We start from the raw sequence: 19515 nt of genomic DNA, 5'->3' as shown, positions 1-19515 counted from the left end.
TGATTGACATTTAATTTCAGACGGAGCCGACATATGCAGCGTTGACCGTAAACGCAGTCTCCGTGAACGTGAAATCATTGTCTTTTAAATTTCCTTCGCGCTATGGCACGGATATTCCGTGATACGGATTGAATCTAGGCCTAGGACCTGTTTTGGGAAAATCTCCCCACAACTATAACTACGAGGTGTACTATCCATTTAAAGCCTGAGGTCTGATGTCACAGTGTCTTTAAACACCTGGTAAAGTGTCTCTGTACACAAACAATAAGGAAAAAAGGAAGACGACGTCTTCAAGAAGAGATCCCCTAATAATCACTTGTGGCACCACCTGGTGGCCAATATTTGTAATTACGCCATCAAAAATTACACCTGGAAAATGGCTGATCTCACCAGCCTGTAAAAGCGTGAAATCTGTCCATCCGAATGGTCTCGTATATTGTCAAAAAGGTTTGTTTCTGAAATTCAATGCACGTAACGTAAGATGTCCTGAGACACCAGAATACTTAAAAAAAAAAAATAACATAACATTTGGGAAAATATGTGAAATATTTGTGATGTATATTTGCTGCCAAGGCAGCAGCTACTCTTCCTGGGGTCCAGCAACTTAAGTCAGTTATATACAGTTTAAAATACTACATTTCAGAACACCTTACCCAACACAGGCCACCACATATTTACAATACACATCCATGTGTACGTGTGTGTAGAGTGCGTGTGTCTGTGCCTGTGTGTGTGTCTCTTCACAGTCCCCGCTGTTCCATAAGGTGTATTTTTACCTGTTTTTTAAATCTGATTCTACTGCTGCATCAGTTACCTGATGTGGAATAGAGTTCCATGTATTCATGGCTCTATGTAGTACTGTGCGCCTTCCATAGTCTGTTCTGGACTTGAGGACTGTGAAGAGACCTCTGGTGGCATGTCTTGTGGTGTATTCATGGTTGTCCAAGCTGTGTGCTAGTAGTTTAAATAGACACCTCCGGTGCATTCAGCTTGTCAACACAAAAACAAGTAATGATGAAGTCAATCTCTCCTCCACTTCGAGCCATGAAAGATTGACTTGCATGTCATTAATGTTAGCTCTCCATGTACATTTAAGGGCCAACTGTGCTGCCCTGTTCTGAGCCAATTGTAATTTTCCGAGGTCCCTCTTTGTGGCACCTGACCACGCGACTGAACAGTAGTCCAGGTGTGACAAAACTAGGGCCTGTAGGACCTGCCTTGTTGATAGTGTTGTTAAGAAGGTAGAAACTAGGGCCTGTAGGACCTGCCTTGTTGATAGTGTTGTTAAGAAGGCAGAGCAGTGCTTTACTATGGACAGACTTCTCCCTATCTTAGCTACTGTTGTATCAATATGTTTTGACCATGACAGTTTACAATCCAGAGTTACTCCAAGCAGTTTAGTCATCTCAACTTGCTCAATTTCCACATTATTTATTACAAGATTTGGTTGAGATTTATGGTTTAGTGGATGATTTGTCCCAAATAAAATGCTTTTAGTTTTTGAAATATTTAGGACAAACGTATTCCTTGCCACCCACTCTGAAACTAACTGCAGCTCTTTCTTAAGTGTTGCAGTCATTTCAGTCACTCTAGTAGCTGGTGTGTATAGTGTTGAGTCATCCGCAACATAGACATACTGGCTTTACTCAAAGCCAGTGACATGCCGTTAGTAAAGATGGAAAAAAGTAAGGGGCCTAGACAGCTGCCCTGGGGAATTCCTGATTCTACCTGGATTATGTTGAAGAGGCTTCCATTAAGGAATATCCTCTTTGTTATGTTAGACAGGTAACTCTTCGTCCACAATATAACCGAAGGTGTAAAGCCATAACATATTCCGTTTTTTCCATCAGCGGATTATGATTGATAATGTCAAAAGCCACACTGAAGTCTAACAAAACAGCCCCCACAATGTTTTTATCATAGATTTCTCTCAGCCAATCATCAGTCATTTGTGTAAGTGCTGTGCTTGTTGAATGTCTTTCCCAATAACCGTGCTGAAAGTCTGTTGTCAATTTGTTTACAGTAAAATAGCATTGTATCTGTGTCACGTCCTGACCATAATATGTTATTTTCTATGGTAGAGTAGGTCAGGGCGTGACAGGGGGTGTTTTGTGTTTTTCTATGTTTTCTATATCTATGTTTAGTTCTAGTTTTCTATTTCCATGTTTTTTTTGGGGGGGGGGGGGGTGATCTCCAATTAGAGGCAGCTGGTCCTCGTTGTCTCTAATTGGAGATCATACTTAAGTAGGGTTTTTTTCTACCTGTGTTTATGGGTTCTGTTTAGTCTATGTACCTGACAGAACTGTGTTTCTCTTTGTTATTTTGTCTTTAGTGTTTTTGAGTTAAAATAAATTTCATCATGAGCACTCAACACGCTGCGCTTTGGTCCCCTCTCTACGACAGCCGTTACAATCTGGTCAAACACAATGTTTTCCAAAAGTTGAATAAGGGTTGGTAACAGGCTGATTCCTCGGCTATTTGAGCCAGTAAAGGGGGCTTTACTATTCTTGGGTAGTGGAATTACTTTCGCTTCCCTCCAGGCCTGAGGGCACACACTTTCTAGTAGGCTTAGATTGAAGATATGGCAATATCGTCCACTATTATCCTCAGTAATTTTCCATCCAATTTGTCAGACCCCGGTGACTTGTCATTGTTGATAGACAACAATAATTGTTTCACCTCTTCCACACTCACTTTACAGAATTCAAAATTACAACGCTTGTCTTTCATAATTTGATCAGTTATACTTGGATGTGTAGTGTCAGAGTTTGTTGCCGGGACGTCATGCCTTAGTTTGCTAATCTTTCCAATGAAAACATAAATTATAGTGCGACACTGGCCATTAAAGATGCAGTCAGTCATGTCAGAAGCTAGCAGATTCATTACTTAACAACAACAGCTGTAAATTCCAATAAACGACATCACGTTTTCAAGTTCACTTAACTCTTAACTTTGTCTAACAACACTATCATGAATTTAGCAAAGAAATTTGTTAGCACATTTTCTCACACTTGGCTTTAGCCATGGAGGGAGAAGGATCGCCTCGGACAGTGCAGGTGGGTTGCCTAGCAACACGTGCCTGGGAGTCTGCACAGCGCAGACAAAATTCCCATGATTTGTGAATCTGTTCGGACCGAACAACTAGCACAACAGCTAAAAAGGTTTTGTAAAAAAAACATATGTCAGCTAATAAGGAGAACTATCTAACAAATAAATACATTATGGCATTCACTAATCATAAACTATTAATAAGAGACGTTTTAGTACATTTGTGGACCAAATTTTTTTACTTACTCAACTTAAGTGATGCAAATCACACATATGCATAGATTATTTTTAAATTTTTTGGGGTAAAATCACGTCAATTTGTCTTTCCAGAAATATGTTATTTGGCGTCTCCTTGAGCAGTACTAATCACTTCAAAATGTTCCATACAAGGAACACTGTGTCCCGGGTTTCTAAAGGCTGTTACGGTATATTTCTGGAGTGTTTATTTGATGGCCTTCATATCTATGAATGAATTTCAATGAAAAGCTTTAATAAGAAATAAGGAACATGGATTCTTTTGAAAAATTATTTAATATTAATATTCATCATTTTAGGAAGATAAAACACCTGTAAAGTAGAATAAATACCCAACGGCACCTTAAGCATATAAACGCTGTTACAAAAATACATAATAAATGGCATTTTATAAAGATATACAGAAGTCTATTGCAAAACAGGGTCTCAAGGGCCCGGAACCTCTCTGAATCCCTTTTTGGTCTTGCCAGCATGTGGAGAAAGGGAAAGGAACATTTTGTGAAATAGGTTTATCTAAAGGGTTAGAGTTTATCTAACTGCATCAGATAAAACAGATATTTATACAAACGTAAAACCATAAAATAGGATATCACATTCTCAATTCTCAAAAAACATGAGATCACTGCTGCTTCCTACCTCCTGTTTATGTGGAGCCTGAGTGCATACTATGAGCAGTTCCTGTAACTGATTACATCTTTCCTGTATTGCATGAGCATCTTTGACTTACAGGTGAAGATAACATCAACAACAGCGGGCAATAGGCCTAGACACTGACTGGACTCTAGATATGGTACTAATGGTTGTACACAGGGCATTATGGGTACTGTAGTACAGTCTCCATGTTCTATACTGTACTACAAAACAGCACATCAGCTCCATGGTTAGATGAATCTCCAGCAGCTATTCACCATACACACATCGTATAGAATAGATTCCCTTTAGACTCCCCTGTCCTGAGAATAAAATAATCCCTCTCTTGAACAGTCTGTCTTGGTCCTTACACTCTCTCTCTGAGTTTCTGCTCAGGGTTTGTCTTGGTCCTCTCTCTCTCAGAGCTTCTGCTCAGGGTTTGACTTGGTCCTCTCTCTCAGGGTTTGTCTTGGTCCTCTCTCTCAGGGTTTGAGCAACAAGTGTTGTTGCCAGAGGTGGGATCAAGTCATTGTTTTACAAGTCACAAGTAAGTCTCAAGTCTTAGCACTGAAGTCCCAAGTCAAGACAGGCAAGTCCGAGTCAAGTCTCAAGTCAAGTCCCAAGTCCTAAACTTTGAGTTTCGAGTCCTAAACAACTCATAATGTGCTCTTCACCAAATGTAATACCATTTCATATTTTTAACAAGAGTAATAGTTAGTATATTACATTTACATTTACACAAATCATGAATTATTTTACAAATATATATATTTATTACTTTCCAAATAAACTTTCTATTTCCATGGAAATACATGGGTATCCATGAGAAAGACCCACCCTCCCCCATAGCAATCGACTATCGAGGATCGCTATGGGGCGCAATCAGGCGATGTAGGCTGTTACACAATCGCCTGACCTTAACACACACACACACCCTATCTGTGTGTGGTTACAGTAGACTAACGTATGTCAATGGTTTCAGGAACAGCAGTAACATCAGGCAGGGTTTAGGCTACCAGCTGCCTGGCCAGTTGTAGCTCAATCTGGGTGCAATGATCACGTTCCTGCACTGACTGACTTTGTGGAGGCTCATTGATTTAACGTTACGTTAGCTTACATGCTACACCAGTTATATATAGCAAGTTATATATAGCTGTCGGCTATATTAGCCACGATTTACCGTTCTTTGTGCAGCTTCAAATGTCGAACAAAGTTGGAAGTTGTTGCGCCTCCGTCTGTAATTTTCTTCCAACATGTTTTGCAAGTTGCAATCTGTTTTTTGTTGACTACAGCGTAATCTTTATATAATTTTTGGTAACATCTTTCCAAGGGCTCCATCTGAATTCACCCGCCGACGTTCTTCTGCACTGCCACGCGACACTTTTTCTCAGCCGGCAAACAATTTGATTGGCTGCTGTCCGATTCAAACTGTAATCCGTTAAATGAAGAGTTGATGCGCTGCGCACTTTTTTTTTTTTAAAGGCATCATTTTTAATATTTAGGCTTGGGGAGGGTATCAAGTCAGGTCGAGTCAAAAGGCTCAAGTCCAAGTTAAGTCACGAGTCATTGGTGTTAAAGTCAAAGTCGAGTAGGAAGTCATGTGACTTGAGTCCACACCTCTGGTTGTTGCTGCTGTTTTTTTTTGTTTTAATCAAATCAAAATAACATGTTATTTGTCACATGCTTCATAAACAGGTTTAACAGTGAAATGCCCTACTTACGGGTCCTTCCCAACAATGCAGAGAGAAAGAAAATAGAGAAATAATAGAAAAAGGTAATAATAAATACAAAATGAGAAATGAGAACTATAAATTGTAAATAGGGCGGCAGGTAGTCTAGCAGTTAGAGCGTCGGGCCAGTAACAGAAAAATCGCTCGTTCGAATATCCGAGCCAACAAGGTGAAAAATCTGTGATTTTGCCACTTAACCCTAGTTTGCCCCAGGGGTGCCGTACTACAATGGATGACTCTGTAAAACAAGACATTTCACTGTGCCTATCCGGTGTATGTGACAAAAAAAATAACATTTTATCATTTGTAAACAGTCCATTGTGGAACATACTGTTCATGCTCACATAGACTTGTATTGTAGTCCAATCATTCAAGACACAGTCTGTCTGTCCTTCAAGCATTGCAAATGGAAGACACTTCCACATTCTGCTCAGTGGGTGTAAAATAAAAGCTTTTTCATATACTGTATATAAAATAAATCAAAATGTAAAGTGTCGCAGGTAAGTATAATATTTATAATAACGTTAACACGGTAATGCAACAGATTGCTTTGGTATTTTTGTAGGAAATATTGTCCAAAATCCTCCAAACTACTTTAACCCAAAGTCCTATATGATCATATAATGATTATTTATTGATTATTAGCCCTTTTCTTCACTAAAACACGTGACTTGAGTGTACAGGGAAAGCTAGCTTGATTCAATACCATTTTTGATATACGTAATATCTTCTGCTGTATAAATAAAGTTTGATTTGATTCAAAAGAATCACAACAAAACAACTACTACTTCCTTTAACGTTCTGCGGATTCCCCCCCCCCCGCAAAGAAAAACATGATTTTCCTGTGTTTTACATATATTTACACACTATGAGGTTGGAATAATACTGGGAAACTGTTAAAATGATGATAATGGCCTTTTTTTTACTTTAAGAGCTGTTTGAAAAGACTACCTGAAATCTCAGCCTGTTTTGGTGGGATTGAGTTTTGGCTTAACTGGTGACATCACCAGGCGGCAAATGAGTTAATAGACCAATAAGAAAGAGAGTTTCCAAACCTCTCTGCCAATAACAGCTAGTTTTCAGTTTTCCCCTCCCCACTCCCAGACAGTCCTAGCAAAAACTTGTTTAAAAAAAAAAAAATCCTCTTTGCTAAGAAGCCATTTTTGTTTCTTATTTGACCATTTTGATTGAAAACAATCACAGTAAAGATAATTGTTACCCAGAAATGAGTTAATATTGAGATAATAACAGCCGCATTGGACCTTTAGTAAATAACCATAACCGCTTTATGGAAAACAAAGACTAAAGACACAATGCTTTACATTTCAATAGTAAAGAGAAAGAGGCTAAAGAAGGTTTGAACACTTAACTTGTAGGCACTGTATTCTACGATAAATGACAGTATTGGTGCTCGTGTAGAATGTGTTGTTTCTTGTCAAGTCTATTCGTGATGGTATTTCGGGTATCACTCTAACCTTTATCAATAAAGGTGTATTGGAAAAAGGCTAGTATGAGAAGGTGCTGTTGTCTTTCTTCAGGCCTTGGAGGATGTTGGTACCGGCTCAGCCTGGTCCTCTTCATCTACACTGAGATCCAGACGCAGGTTCTCCAGAGTCTGTCTCATTTGCACGGTGGACTCCTTACGCCTGCAAAGCAAATGAGGGTGTGTTTGTGTCCTGCAGTTCAAACAGTATCACTCTCTCTCTCTCTCTGCTTGCTCTCTCTGCTTGCTCTCTCTGCTCGCTGCTCTCCCTCTGCTCTCCCTCTGGTCTCCCTCTGCTCTCCCTCTGATCTGTCTCTCTTTCTAGTCTCTCCCTCCCTCCCTCTCTGATCTTTCCCTCCCTCCCTCCCTCCCTCCCTCCCTCCCTCCCTCCCTCTCTGATCTGTCTCTCTTTCTAGTCTCTCCCTCCCTCCCTCTCTGATCTTTCCCTCCCTCCCTCCCTCCCTCCCTCCCTCCCTCCCTCCCTCCCTCCCTCTCTGATCTGTCTCTCTTTCTAGTCTCTCCCTCCCTCCCTCTCTGATCTTTCCCTCCCTCCCTCCCTCCCTCCCTCCCTCCCTCCCTCCCTCCCTCCCTCCCTCCCTCCCTCCCTCCCTCCCTGATCTGTCTCTCTTTCTAGTCTCTCCCTCCCTCCCTCTCTGATCTTTCCCTCCCTCCCTCCCTCCCTCCCTCCCTCCCTCCCTCCCTCCCTCCCTCTCTGATCTTTCCCTCCCTCCCTCCCTCCCTCCCTCCCTCCCTCCCTCCCTCCCTCCCTGATCTGTCTCTCTTTCTAGTATCCCTCCCTCCCTCCCTCTCAGATCTCTGTCTCTCTCTTTCATTTCATCTGTATTTCTAAACCAGGTACTTGAGTTGAAGGTGCTGGTCCAGCAGCTGTCTCTGTAGTCTGGTGGAGGCCTCTCTCTCCTCTGCCAGCTCTCTCTGGGTGTGTCGGTACTGAGCATCTCTACGACTGGACTCCTCCTCTGCCTCGTTCAGCTGACGCTTCAGGGAGCGCATCCTCTGGGTCATCTGATGGAGAGAGGTCACAGGTCAATGGGTGAACTTCAGAGGGCTACCGGATCAAAGTACACGATACGCATCACAACACTCCCGAGGTATAACAGACGTTATCTCATTAAACAAGAAATCCTGGAAATGATATTATGCTCCAAATAACTTCTGTTTATAGACAAAATGAATGTAAACAGTATCCTACCATCTGACATGGCTCTCCAGTGTTAGTAACTATACACACACACACACACAGACACACACACACACACACACACACACACACACACACACACACACACACACACACACACACACACACACACAGACACACACACACACACACACACACACAGACACATATACACACACACACACACAGACACATACACACACACACACACACACACACACACACACACACACACACACACACACACACACAGACACACACAGACAGACACAGACACACACACACACACACACACACACACACACACACACACACACACACAGACACAGTATCTTACCAGGTCCTTCTGCTCTGTAGCGATCTTATGTTCCTCCTCTAGCTGGTCTGACAGTTCGTTGTTCTTCCTCTCCAGTTTACTGATGGTGTTGCTCATCACCACCTTGTTCCTGCACAGGAGAACAACAGCCATGAATAACCAGTCAACAAACACTGTGTAGTCCTGTAGATACAAAAGGAGACGTACCGCTCCTCCACTCTGAGAGCGTTCTCCAGCTCCCTGGCCCGGATCTCTGTCTTAGTGATGACATCCACCTGGACTCTGGAGTTCTGGAGTTCCTCCATCTCCACACGCAGGTCACGCAGCTACAGTACACCACAGGAAGGAATGTTACAGACACCACAGGAAGGAATGTTACAGACAACACAGGAAGGAATGTTACAGACAACACAGGAAGGAATGTTACAGACAACACAGGAAGGAATGTTACAGTACACCACAGGAAGGAATGTTACAGACAACACAGGAAGGAATGTTACAGACAACACAGGAAGGAATGTTACAGACAACACAGGAAGGAATGTTACAGACAACACAGGAAGGAATGTTACAGACAACACAGGAAGGAATGTTACAGTACACCACAGGAAGGAATGTTACAGACAACACAGGAAGGAATGTTACAGACAACACAGGAAGGAATGTTACAGTACACCACAGGAAGGAATGTTACAGACAACACAGGAAGGAATGTTACAGACAACACAGGAAGGAATGTTACAGTACACCACAGGAAGGAATGTTACAGACAACACAGGAAGGAATGTTACAGTACACCACAGGAAGGAATGTTACAGACAACACAGGAAGGAATGTTACAGACAACACAGGAAGGAATGTTACATTACACCACAGGAAGGAATGTTACAGACAACACAGGAAGGAATGTTATATTACACCACAGGAAGGAATGTTACATTACACCACAGGAAGGAATGTTACATTACACCACAGGAAGGAATGTTACAGACACCACAGGAAGGCATGTTACAGTACACCACAGGAAGGAATGTTACAGACACCACAGGAAGGAATGTTACAGTACACCACAGGAAGGAATGTCACAGACACCACAGGAAGGAATGTTACAGACACCACAGGAAGGAATGTTACAGACACCACAGGAAGGAATGTTACAGTACACCACAGGAAGGAATGTTACAGACAACACAGGAAGGAATGTTACAGACAACACAGGAAGGAATGTTACAGACAACACAGGAAGGAATGTTACAGACAACACAGGAAGGAATGTTACAGACAACACAGGAAGGAATATTACAGCCAACACAGGAAGGAATGTTACAGACAACACAGGAAGGAATATTACAGACAACACAGGAATGAATGTTACAGACAACACAGGAAGGAATGTTACAGTACACCACAGGAAGGAATGTTACAGACACCACAGGAAGGAATGTTACAGACACCACAGGAAGGAATGTTACAGACACCACAGGAAGGAATGTTACAGACACTACAGGAAGGAATGTTACAGACACCACAGGAAGGAATGTTACAGTACACCACAGGAAGGAATGTTACAGTACACCACAGGAAGGAATATTACAGACAACACAGGAAGGACTGTTACAGACAACACAGGAAGGAATGTTACAGACACCACAGGAAGGAATGTTACAGACACCACAGGAAGGAATGTTACAGACACCACAGGAAGGAATGTTACAGTACACCACAGGAAGGAATGTTACAGACACCACAGGAAGGAATGTTACAGACAACACAGGAAGGAATGTTACAGTACACCACAGGAAGGAATGTTACAGACAACACAGGAAGGAATGTTACAGACAACACAGGAAGGAATGTTACAGACAACACAGGAAGGAATGTTACAGACAACACAGGAAGGAATGTTACAGTACACCACAAGAAGGAATATTACAGTACACCACAGGAAGGAATATTACAGACAACACAGGAAGGAATGTTACAGACAACACAGGAAGGAATGTTACAGACAACACAGGAAGGAATGTTACAGACAACACAGGAAGGAATGTTACAGACAACACAGGAAGGACTGTTACAGACAACACAGGAAGGAATGTTACAGACACCACAGGAAGGAATGTTACAGACACCACAGGAAGGAATGTTACAGACACCACAGGAAGGAATGTTACAGTACACCACAGGAAGGAATGTTACAGACACCACAGGAAGGAATGTTACAGACAACACAGGAAGGAATGTTACAGTACACCACAGGAAGGAATGTTACAGACAACACAGGAAGGAATGTTACAGACAACACAGGAAGGAATGTTACAGACAACACAGGAAGGAATGTTACAGACAACACAGGAAGGAATGTTACAGTACACCACAGGAAGGAATATTACAGACAACACAGGAAGGAATGTTACAGACAACACAGGAAGGAATGTTACAGACACCACAGGTCGTTTAGTTCTGCTTTCCATTGCTGCCGGGGTTTCTAAAGCTTATAGCTAAACATGAATCACAACAAATTCAACCCTAGGCCCTACATCCAACACCGATGTATAGATGGATCACGTAGCTCCACCCTGCAGGCTAGAACAGTTCCCGGTGAAAACACAGCAGTAGTTAGAGTACTGTACACTACCTGTCTCATCAGGTTGATCTTATCACTGTCCAGCTGCTCGTTCATATATTTCTCCTGGATCAACTTCAGCTGGAGCTGTTCTGTCTGTGAAGAACACAACAGTCTGTTTTAGATGGTACTTACACACCCACTGGGGTACATCCTCAAAACCACCCCCTGTCCCCATTCGCCGCTGTAGAATCACATCAACATCAGAATATAATTAGCTCTCATTGGCCAGGCATCAGTCAAGGAATCCTGGATTCAGTTAAAGTGCCAGGAGATTCAATTTCATATTTAAGTGATTTATGAGAATGTTTTTTCGACTGTATTATTTGAGTGAACAGAGAACAGAAAAACATTGGTTCAGTGTGGCATAGTGGTCAGGGTCAGAGGTGAGAGGTCAGCTGTAGGCAGACAGTCGTACCTGCTCGATGGCTCTCTTGTGCTTCCTGGCCCAACTCTGTTCACTGTCCTGTATCTCCTCCAGGTCGCTCTCAAGATCTATCGCTTTCTCCTGCGAAAGGAGAAACACATCAACCAATCCAATCCAATCCAATCAATCTCTATATAACCTCTTTTTCTACATCAGCAGTTGTCACAAAGTACTTTGACAGGAGCCTGGCCTAGAATCCAACATAGCCTGGATGAACCAGACTGACTACTAAAACATTGTGCCTCCCATTGTTTCCAGGCTAGGGAGAAAAAAAACACACTTATCAATCACATGTACTTAGAAAGCTTTTTCCAGCTGTTGTCACGATGCTTTGACAGTAACCCTGCATTGACCTCAAAGACAAAGCTGAAGCAGAACTCTGTCCATTTATCTGTATTCTAGAGCTACACGTAACTGACAAAATAAAGGAAACACTTGAGTAAACGAAGGACCCAAAGTATATGGAAAGCTGGTGGTTTCCTGAGTTAATTAAGCAATTAACATCCCATCATGCTTAGGGTCATGTATAGCAAGTCCCAATTGTCCATTATTTTGGCTACCATGGCCAGAAGAGATCTCAGTGACTTTAAAAGAGGTGCTGTGTGAGAGTGTGTGTGTGTGTGTGTGTGTGTGTGTGTGTGTGTGTGTGTGTGTGTGTGTGTGTGTGTGTGTGTGTGTGTGTGTGTGTGTGTGTGAACGTGTGTGTGTGTGTGTGTGTGTGTGTGTGTGTGTGTGTGTGTGTGTGTGTGTGTGTGTGTGTGAACGTGTGTGTGTGTGTGTGTGTGAACGTGTGTGTGTGTGTGTGTGTGAACATGTGTGTGAACGTGTGTGTGTGTGTACGTGTGTGTGTGTGTGTGTGTGTGTGTGTGTGTGTGTGTGTGTGTGTGTGAACGTGTGTGTGTGTGTGTGTGTGTGGTGTGTGTGTGTGTGTGTGTGTGTGTGTGTGTGTGTGTGTGTGTGTGTGTGTGTGTGTGTGTGTGTGTGTGTATGCATATCTCAGTCACCAGATCTCAACTCAATTGAACTCTTTTGGGAGATTCTGGAGCGGCGCCTTAGACAGCGTTTTCCACCACCGTCAACAAAACACCAAACGATGGAGTTTCTCATGGAAGAATGGTGTCACATCCCTCCAATAGAGTTCCAGACACCTGTAGAATCCATACCGAGGAGCATTGAAAATGTTCTGGAGTCACATGGTGGCCCAATACCCTATTTAAGACACTATGTTGGGTTTCCATTATTTTGGCAGTTACCTGTTCTTCTACAGTATATCTCCCAAGGTTCATACAGTCTACTCTCTCTATATCTACAGTATCATACAGTCTACTCTCTCTATATCTACAGTATATCTCCCAAGGTTCATACAGTCTACTCTCTCTATATCTACAGTATATCTCCCAAGGTTCATACAGTCTACTCTCTCTATTTCTACAGTATATCTCCCAAGGTTCATACAGTCTACTCTCTCTATATCTACAGTATATCTCCCACGGTTCATACAGTCTACTCTCTCCATATCTACAGTATATCTCCCACAGTTCATACAGTCTACTCTCTCTATATCTACAGTGTATCTTGCTTGTCCAGGTCCTCTTCAGAGTGGGTGTAGGGTTTATGGTGCTCCCTTGTCTGTACCTACCTGAGCCTGTTTGAGTTGCTTGTCCAGGTCCTCCTTGGTCTGTGCAGCAGTCTGTAGCGCCATCGTCAGGTCCTCTACGCTCCTCTCTGCCTGCTTCAACTGCAGCTGGACTTTCTCTCTCAGCTGGATCTCCTCCTCCAGGGAACGCTCCTTATCTATCAGCTTACCTGACACCTGACAACACATACAGTTATCTATCAGCCTGCCTGACAACACATACAGTTATCTACCAGCCTGCGTGACAACACATACAGTTATCTACCAGTTTGCCTGACAACACATACTGTTATCTATCAGCCTGCCTGACAACACATACAGTTATCTATCAGCCTGCCTGACTCCTGACAGAGTATAACAGAGTGTAAGAAATATACAATACACAGAGTGTAATAAAGAATACTACACCCATACGTAAATCAGAAAAATCACATATGGACACACATTCTACAGTATGGGTCAGGTAGGCGGCATAATCACGATGGCTTTAAACACGTTTCTGTTTTAGCAGAAATTACTTTCAAAAGTCAATCTTATTAAGCACAAATGATCTGCATTTGACTATAGTAAGACCTGTAAGACCTATATCCTCATCTACCTGTCCCTGGAGGCTTCTGACAGACTGCTGGGCTCTCTGCAGCTCCAGACCCTTCTCCAGTATAGTCTCTTCCAGCTCCTTTACCCTCAGCTGGTCACCGTCTCGTAGCTTCTGGTGCAGACTGAGCTCTGCTATAGCTTGGGTGGCTCTCTGTTGGGCCTCCCCTAGCTGTGGAGGGAGAGAGAATAATGTCACGCAAATATACAAAGCAAATTATCTAGGGTTAAATCAACACTGAGGGTGTTACATTTAACACTGGTCCAGTGGCTATACAGGTCTGCCCATTTCAGTGTTAAATGACCACAATGCTTAGTGCCAAGCCTTATTGGTATATTTCCCAGCGTGCCTTGACTTTCGAGTGAATTGTAGCGTTACCCCCCCCCCCCCCCCCCGTGACTGTATTTGTTAGTGACAGAGACATGGTTGTTGCATTCCTCCATTTTCAGTCCTGTATCCTTCGCCAAGTGACATCCTGTTATCAACACAATACAACACATATTTTTGAGGGTCCAGTTTTACCAGTGGCTTTTCAAGTGGCTTGAAACTCCTGGTTTACAGGCCACATCAGGCCTGCAAGTCACATTATGCTGGCTTGTAAAGTGAGTTGTAATTCCTATTGGATTCCAGCCAGAGTTGGGGCATTCCAACATTTAAAAATTGTATTCACCCGCAACCTGCATTTAGAATGACTGACAGGGTTGGGATGACTAAGCTACGACGCTACTTCAAACATCTAAACTGGAACAACCACTACAGTAACGGGAACAAGTCCAACTAACAGATTGGATTAGTTTAGGAAAAAAAAGCATGTTATTTATATATTTAAGTAGCAAAAAACATAGATATTGAAACAAACAAATAAAATCTACCTGCAATAGAGCATGCTGGGAAACATAATGATGATAATAATGCAACTGTACCTCAGTCTCCAGTCTGAAGATAGTGTCACTGAGCTCCGATGTCCTCTTGCCCCGTGTCTCCTTGTCCCCTGCTAGCTCCTCCAACTGTCTCTCAGCAAGCCACAGCTTATCGGACAGACCCTCGGCATGGAGGGTCTGCTTCTCCAGCGCCTCCTATAGGGGACATGGTGTAGGACAGACACAGAGGCTGGGGCTGAAACGGAACCCTACTCGTTACACAGTGCACTAATTTTGAGCAGGGTCATGGTAGGGAATAGGGTGCGATTTCTGGATGCACACAGGGGCTCATGCAAGGCAGACACATAGGCCCAGGTCTGTGGTGGAATAGGCCCAGCTAACTGACTGACAGGTCTGTGGTGGAATAGACCCAGCTAACTGACTGACAGGTCTGTGGTAGAATAGGCCCAGCTGACTAAGGTCTGTGGTGGAATAGGCCCAGCTAACTGACTGACAGGTCTGTGGTAGAATAGGCCCAGCTAACTGACTGAGGTCTGTGGTGGAATAGGCCCAGCTAACTGACTGACAGGTCTGTGGTGGAATAGGCCCAGCTAACTGACTGACAGGTCTGTGGTGGAATAGGCCCAGCTAACTGACTGAGGTCTGTGGTAGAATAGGCCCAGCTAACTGACTGACAGGTCTGTGGTGGAATAGGCCCAGCTAACTGACAGGTCTGTGGTGGAATAGGCCCAGCTAACTGACAGGTCTGTGGTAGAATAGGCCCAGCTAACTGACTGACAGGTCTGTGGTGGAATAGGCCCAGCTAACTGACTGACAGGTCTGTGGTGGAATGGGCCCAGCTAACTGACAGGTCTGTGGTGGAATAGGCCCAGCTAACTGACAGGTCTGTGGTGGAATAGGCCCAGCTAACTGACAGGTCTGTGGTAGAATAGGCCCAGCTAATGACTGACAGGTCTGTGGTGGAATAGGCCCAGCTAACTGACTGACAGGTCTGTGGTGGAATAGGCCCAGCTAACTGACAGGTCTGTGGTAGAATAGGCCCAGCTAACTGACTGATAGGTCTGTGGTGGAATAGACCCAGCTAACTGACTGACAGGTCTGTGGTAGAATAGGCCCAGCTAACTGACTGACAGGTCTGTGGTGGAATAGACCCAGCTAACTGACTGACTGAGGTCTGTGGTGGAATAGACCCAGCTAACTGACTGACAGGTCTGTGGTGGAATAGGCCCAGCTAACTGACTGACAGGTCTGTGGTGGAATAGGCCCAGCTAACTGACAGGTCTGTGGTAGAGTCTGATTATGGAGAAGCCTATACTGTACCTCAGCATCCTGTATCTTATTCTTCAGAGACTGCTGCAGGAAGTTGAAGGCATATTCCTGAGTGTTGGCCTCCACCATCAGCCCTCTGGCCTCGGTCAGCTCCATCTGGAAGAAACACAGATGGGATCAGCTCTCTAGAGACATCATCCATGTTTAAACATTTAGGAAACATCCATCAGTGCTTGACTTGAACTGAAATAGGTACGGTTTATGTGTAAGTGTAGGAGTTAACATTCTATAACAGGAGCTGAAGCAGTTGGAGATTTGATGTACTGGTACATTCAAATTTTAGTACTTTTATCCAGAGTGACTTACAGGGGAAATTAGGGTTAAGTGCCTTGCTCAAGGACACATCAATAGATGTTTCACCTAGTCAGCTGAGGGATTCAAACCAGCAACCTTTCAGCTACAGGCCCGATGCTCTGAACATGAACTATTTGAGTGTCAGTGAAAAGGAGGAGCTTCTATCCAGCTCCATTAAAGAGTCTCAGAGGAATATACACCGTGTAGTTTATGTGTAGTCCAGTTATACACAGTGTAGTTTATGTGTAGTCCAGTTGTGCAGAATGTAGTTTATGTGTAGTCCAGTTATACACAGTGTAGTTTATGTGTAGTCCAGTTATACACAGTGTAGTTTATGTGTAGTTTATGTGTAGTCCAGTTATACACAGTGTAGTTTATGTGTAGTCCAGTTGTGCAGAGTGTAGTTTATGTGTAGTCCAGTGGTACACAGTGTAGTTTATGTGTAGTCCAGTGGTACACAGTGTAGTTTATGTGTAGTCCAGTTGTACAGTGTAGTTTATGTGTAGTCCAGTTGTGCACAGTGTAGTTTATGTGTAGTCCAGTGGTACACAGTGTAGTTTATGTGTAGTCCAGTGGTACACAGTGTAGTTTATGTGTAGTCCAGTGGTACAGTATAGTTTCTGTGTAGTCCAGTTATACACAGTGTAGTTTCTGTGTAGTCCGGTTGTACACAGTGTAGTTTATGTGTAGTCTGGTTGTACACAGTGTAGTTTATGTGTAGTCTAGTTATACACAGTGTAGTTTATGTGTAGTCCAGTGGTACACAGTGTAGTTTATGTGTAGTCCAGTGGTACACAGTGTAGTTTATGTGTAGTCCAGTGGTACACAGTGTAGTTTATGTGTAGTTTATGTGTAGTCCAGTTATACACAGTGTAGTTTATGTGTAGTCCGGTTGTACACAGTGTAGTTTATGTGTAGTCCAGTTATACACAGTGTAGTTTCTGTGTAGTCCCGTTATACACAGTGTAGTTTATTGTAGTCCAGTGGTACACAGTGTAGTTTCTGTGTAGTCCAGTGGTACAGTGTAGTTTCTGTGTAGTCCAGTGGTACACAGTGTAGTTTATGTGTAGTTTATGTGTAGTCCAGTTATACACAGTGTAGTTTATGTGTAGTCCGGTTGTACACAGTGTAGTTTATGTGTAGTCCAGTTATACACAGTGTAGTTTCTGTGTAGTCCCGTTATACACAGTGTAGTTTATTGTAGTCCAGTGGTACACAGTGTAGTTTCTGTGTAGTCCAGTGGTACAGTGTAGTTTCTGTGTAGTCCAGTGGTACAGTGTAGTTTATGTGTAGTCCAGTTATACACCGTCTAGTTTCTGTGTAGTCCAGTGGTACAGTGTAGTTTCTGTGTAGTCCAGTGGTACACCGTGTAGTTTCTGTGTAGTCCAGTTATACACCGTCTAGTTTATGTGTAGTCCAGTGGTACACAGTGTAGTTTCTGTGTAGTCCAGTAGCCTACCTCCATAACTTTGAAGCGTTCCGTCATGGCCGTGTTGTCTCTCTCCAGCTCTACCATCCTCATCCTCATTCTGCTCATCTCCATCTTGGATTGATAAGGAGACAGGACATTACGTTAGCTTCAGGAACCTCTTTTACTAGCCTGGGTACCAGTCTGATGTCATGATGTCATGATGTCATGCCACTCCAAACCAGGTTTTGCATGACAAGGAGTGGTATCACGACACAAACAGACTGGTACCCAGGCAACAACTTCACTGAGATCAAATCAGATATTTGACACAGAGAATTCTGGGTAGTATAGTCCATCATGCTACACACCTGCAGGGTACTGTTGGTTCTGAGAAGGTCCTCATTGTTCACCAACAGGCTTCTCATCTCCAACCTGATCTGGTTCCTCTCCTTGTCCATCTCTATGCTCTCCGCCTCCAGAAACTGGTTCCTCTGTGGGAAGGACACGGAGGATATGAAGGAGGGAGGGAGAGAGGGGCGGGGAGGGGGAGAGGGAGGGGGGGAGAGAGGGAGGGGTGGGGAGGAGAGGGAGGGAGGGAGGGAGGGAGGGAGGGAGGGAGGGAGGGAGGGAGGGAGGGAGGGAGGGAGGGAGGGAGGAAAGGGAGGGAGGGAGGGAGGGAGGGAGAGAGGGGGGAAGGAGGGGGAGGGAGGGAGAGAGGGAGGAAGGAGGGGGGAGAGAGGGACGGGGAGGGAGGAGAGGGGGGAGGGAGGGAGGGAGGGAGAGAGGGAGAGAGAGGGGGGAGGGAGAGGGGGAGGGAGGGAGAGGGGGGAGGGAGGAAGGAGAGGGAGGGAGGGAGGGAGGGAGGGAGAGAGGGAGGGGAGGGGGAGAGGGAGGGGGGGAGAGAGGGAGGGGGGGAGAGAGGGAGGGAGGGAGAGAGGGAGGGGGAGAGAGGGAGGGGGGGAGAGAGGGAGGTCGGGAGAGAGGGAGGGAGGGAGGGAGGGAGGGAGGGAGGGAGGGAGGGAGGGAGGGAGGGAGGGAGGGAGGGAGGGAGGGAGGGACGGGGAGGGAGGGAGGAGAGGGAGGGAGGGAGGGAGGGAGAGAGAGGGGGGAGGGAGGGAGAGAGAGGGGGGAGGGAGAGGGAGGAAGGAGAGGGAGGGAGAGGGGGAGAGGGAGGGAGGAAGGAGGGAGGGAGGGAGGAAGGAAGGAGGGGGGAGGGAGGGAGGGAGAGAGGGAGGAAGGGGAGAGAGGGACGGGGAGGGAGGGAGGAGAGGGAGGGAGGGAGAGTGGGAGGAAGAGAGGGAGAAAGGAAGGAGGGGGAGAGAGGGGCAGGGAGGGAGGGAGGGAGGGAGGGAGGGAGGGAAAGGAAGGAGGGGGGAGAGAGGGGGAGGGAGAGAGGGAGAGAGGGAGGAAGGGGAGAGAGGGACGGGGAGGGAGGGAGGAGAGGGAGGGAGAGTGGGAGAGTGGGAGGAAGAGAGGGAGAGAGGAAGGAGGGGGAGAGAGGGGCGGGGAGGGAGGGAGGGAGGGAGGGAGGGAGGGAGGGAGGGAGGGAGGGAGGGAGGGAGGGAGGGAAAGGAAGGAGGGGGGAGAGAGGGGGAGGGAGAGAGGGGGAGGGAGAGAGACAGAGAGAGAGAGTCTTCATACTGCACCTTCTGACAG

The 19515-nt window shown here is 44.8% G+C and overlaps 1 protein-coding gene across 8 annotated transcripts in view; it reads right to left on the bottom strand.

The window, feature by feature from the left end:
- Positions 1-3560: 3560 nt before the first annotated feature.
- LOC106568538 (uncharacterized) overlaps positions 3561-19515 on the bottom strand; it is a 66808-nt gene continuing 50853 nt past the window's right edge. For 7 of the 8 annotated variants that reach the window (XM_014138965.3, XM_014138963.3, XM_014138967.3 and 4 more), the window contains 13 exons: positions 19506-19515; positions 18228-18350; positions 17908-17991; positions 16146-16250; positions 14868-15020; positions 13948-14115; positions 13353-13526; positions 11705-11794; positions 11299-11382; positions 8868-8986; positions 8682-8790; positions 8006-8169; positions 3561-7309 (listed from right to left, as the gene is read on the bottom strand). The exon at positions 19506-19515 is cut by the window's right edge and continues 98 nt beyond it. In XM_014138965.3, the coding sequence (XP_013994440.3) occupies positions 7198-7309; positions 8006-8169; positions 8682-8790; positions 8868-8986; positions 11299-11382; positions 11705-11794; positions 13353-13526; positions 13948-14115; positions 14868-15020; positions 16146-16250; positions 17908-17991; positions 18228-18350; positions 19506-19515 (1495 nt within the window). In that variant the 3' untranslated portion in view covers positions 3561-7197. Of the gene's footprint in view, positions 7310-7948; positions 8170-8681; positions 8791-8867; positions 8987-11298; positions 11383-11704; positions 11795-13352; positions 13527-13947; positions 14116-14867; positions 15021-16145; positions 16251-17907; positions 17992-18227; positions 18351-19505 lie in introns of those variants that run through there. The other variant, XM_082960592.1, reaches the window with a different exon arrangement.

This window comes from Salmo salar, chromosome 13 (genome assembly GCF_965601325.2).
Source record: "Salmo salar chromosome 13, fSalSal1, whole genome shotgun sequence".
NCBI lineage: Eukaryota > Metazoa > Chordata > Actinopteri > Salmoniformes > Salmonidae > Salmo > Salmo salar.
Note: the sequence above shows the minus strand (reverse complement) of the source record. Positions and strands in the feature narration are given on the sequence as shown.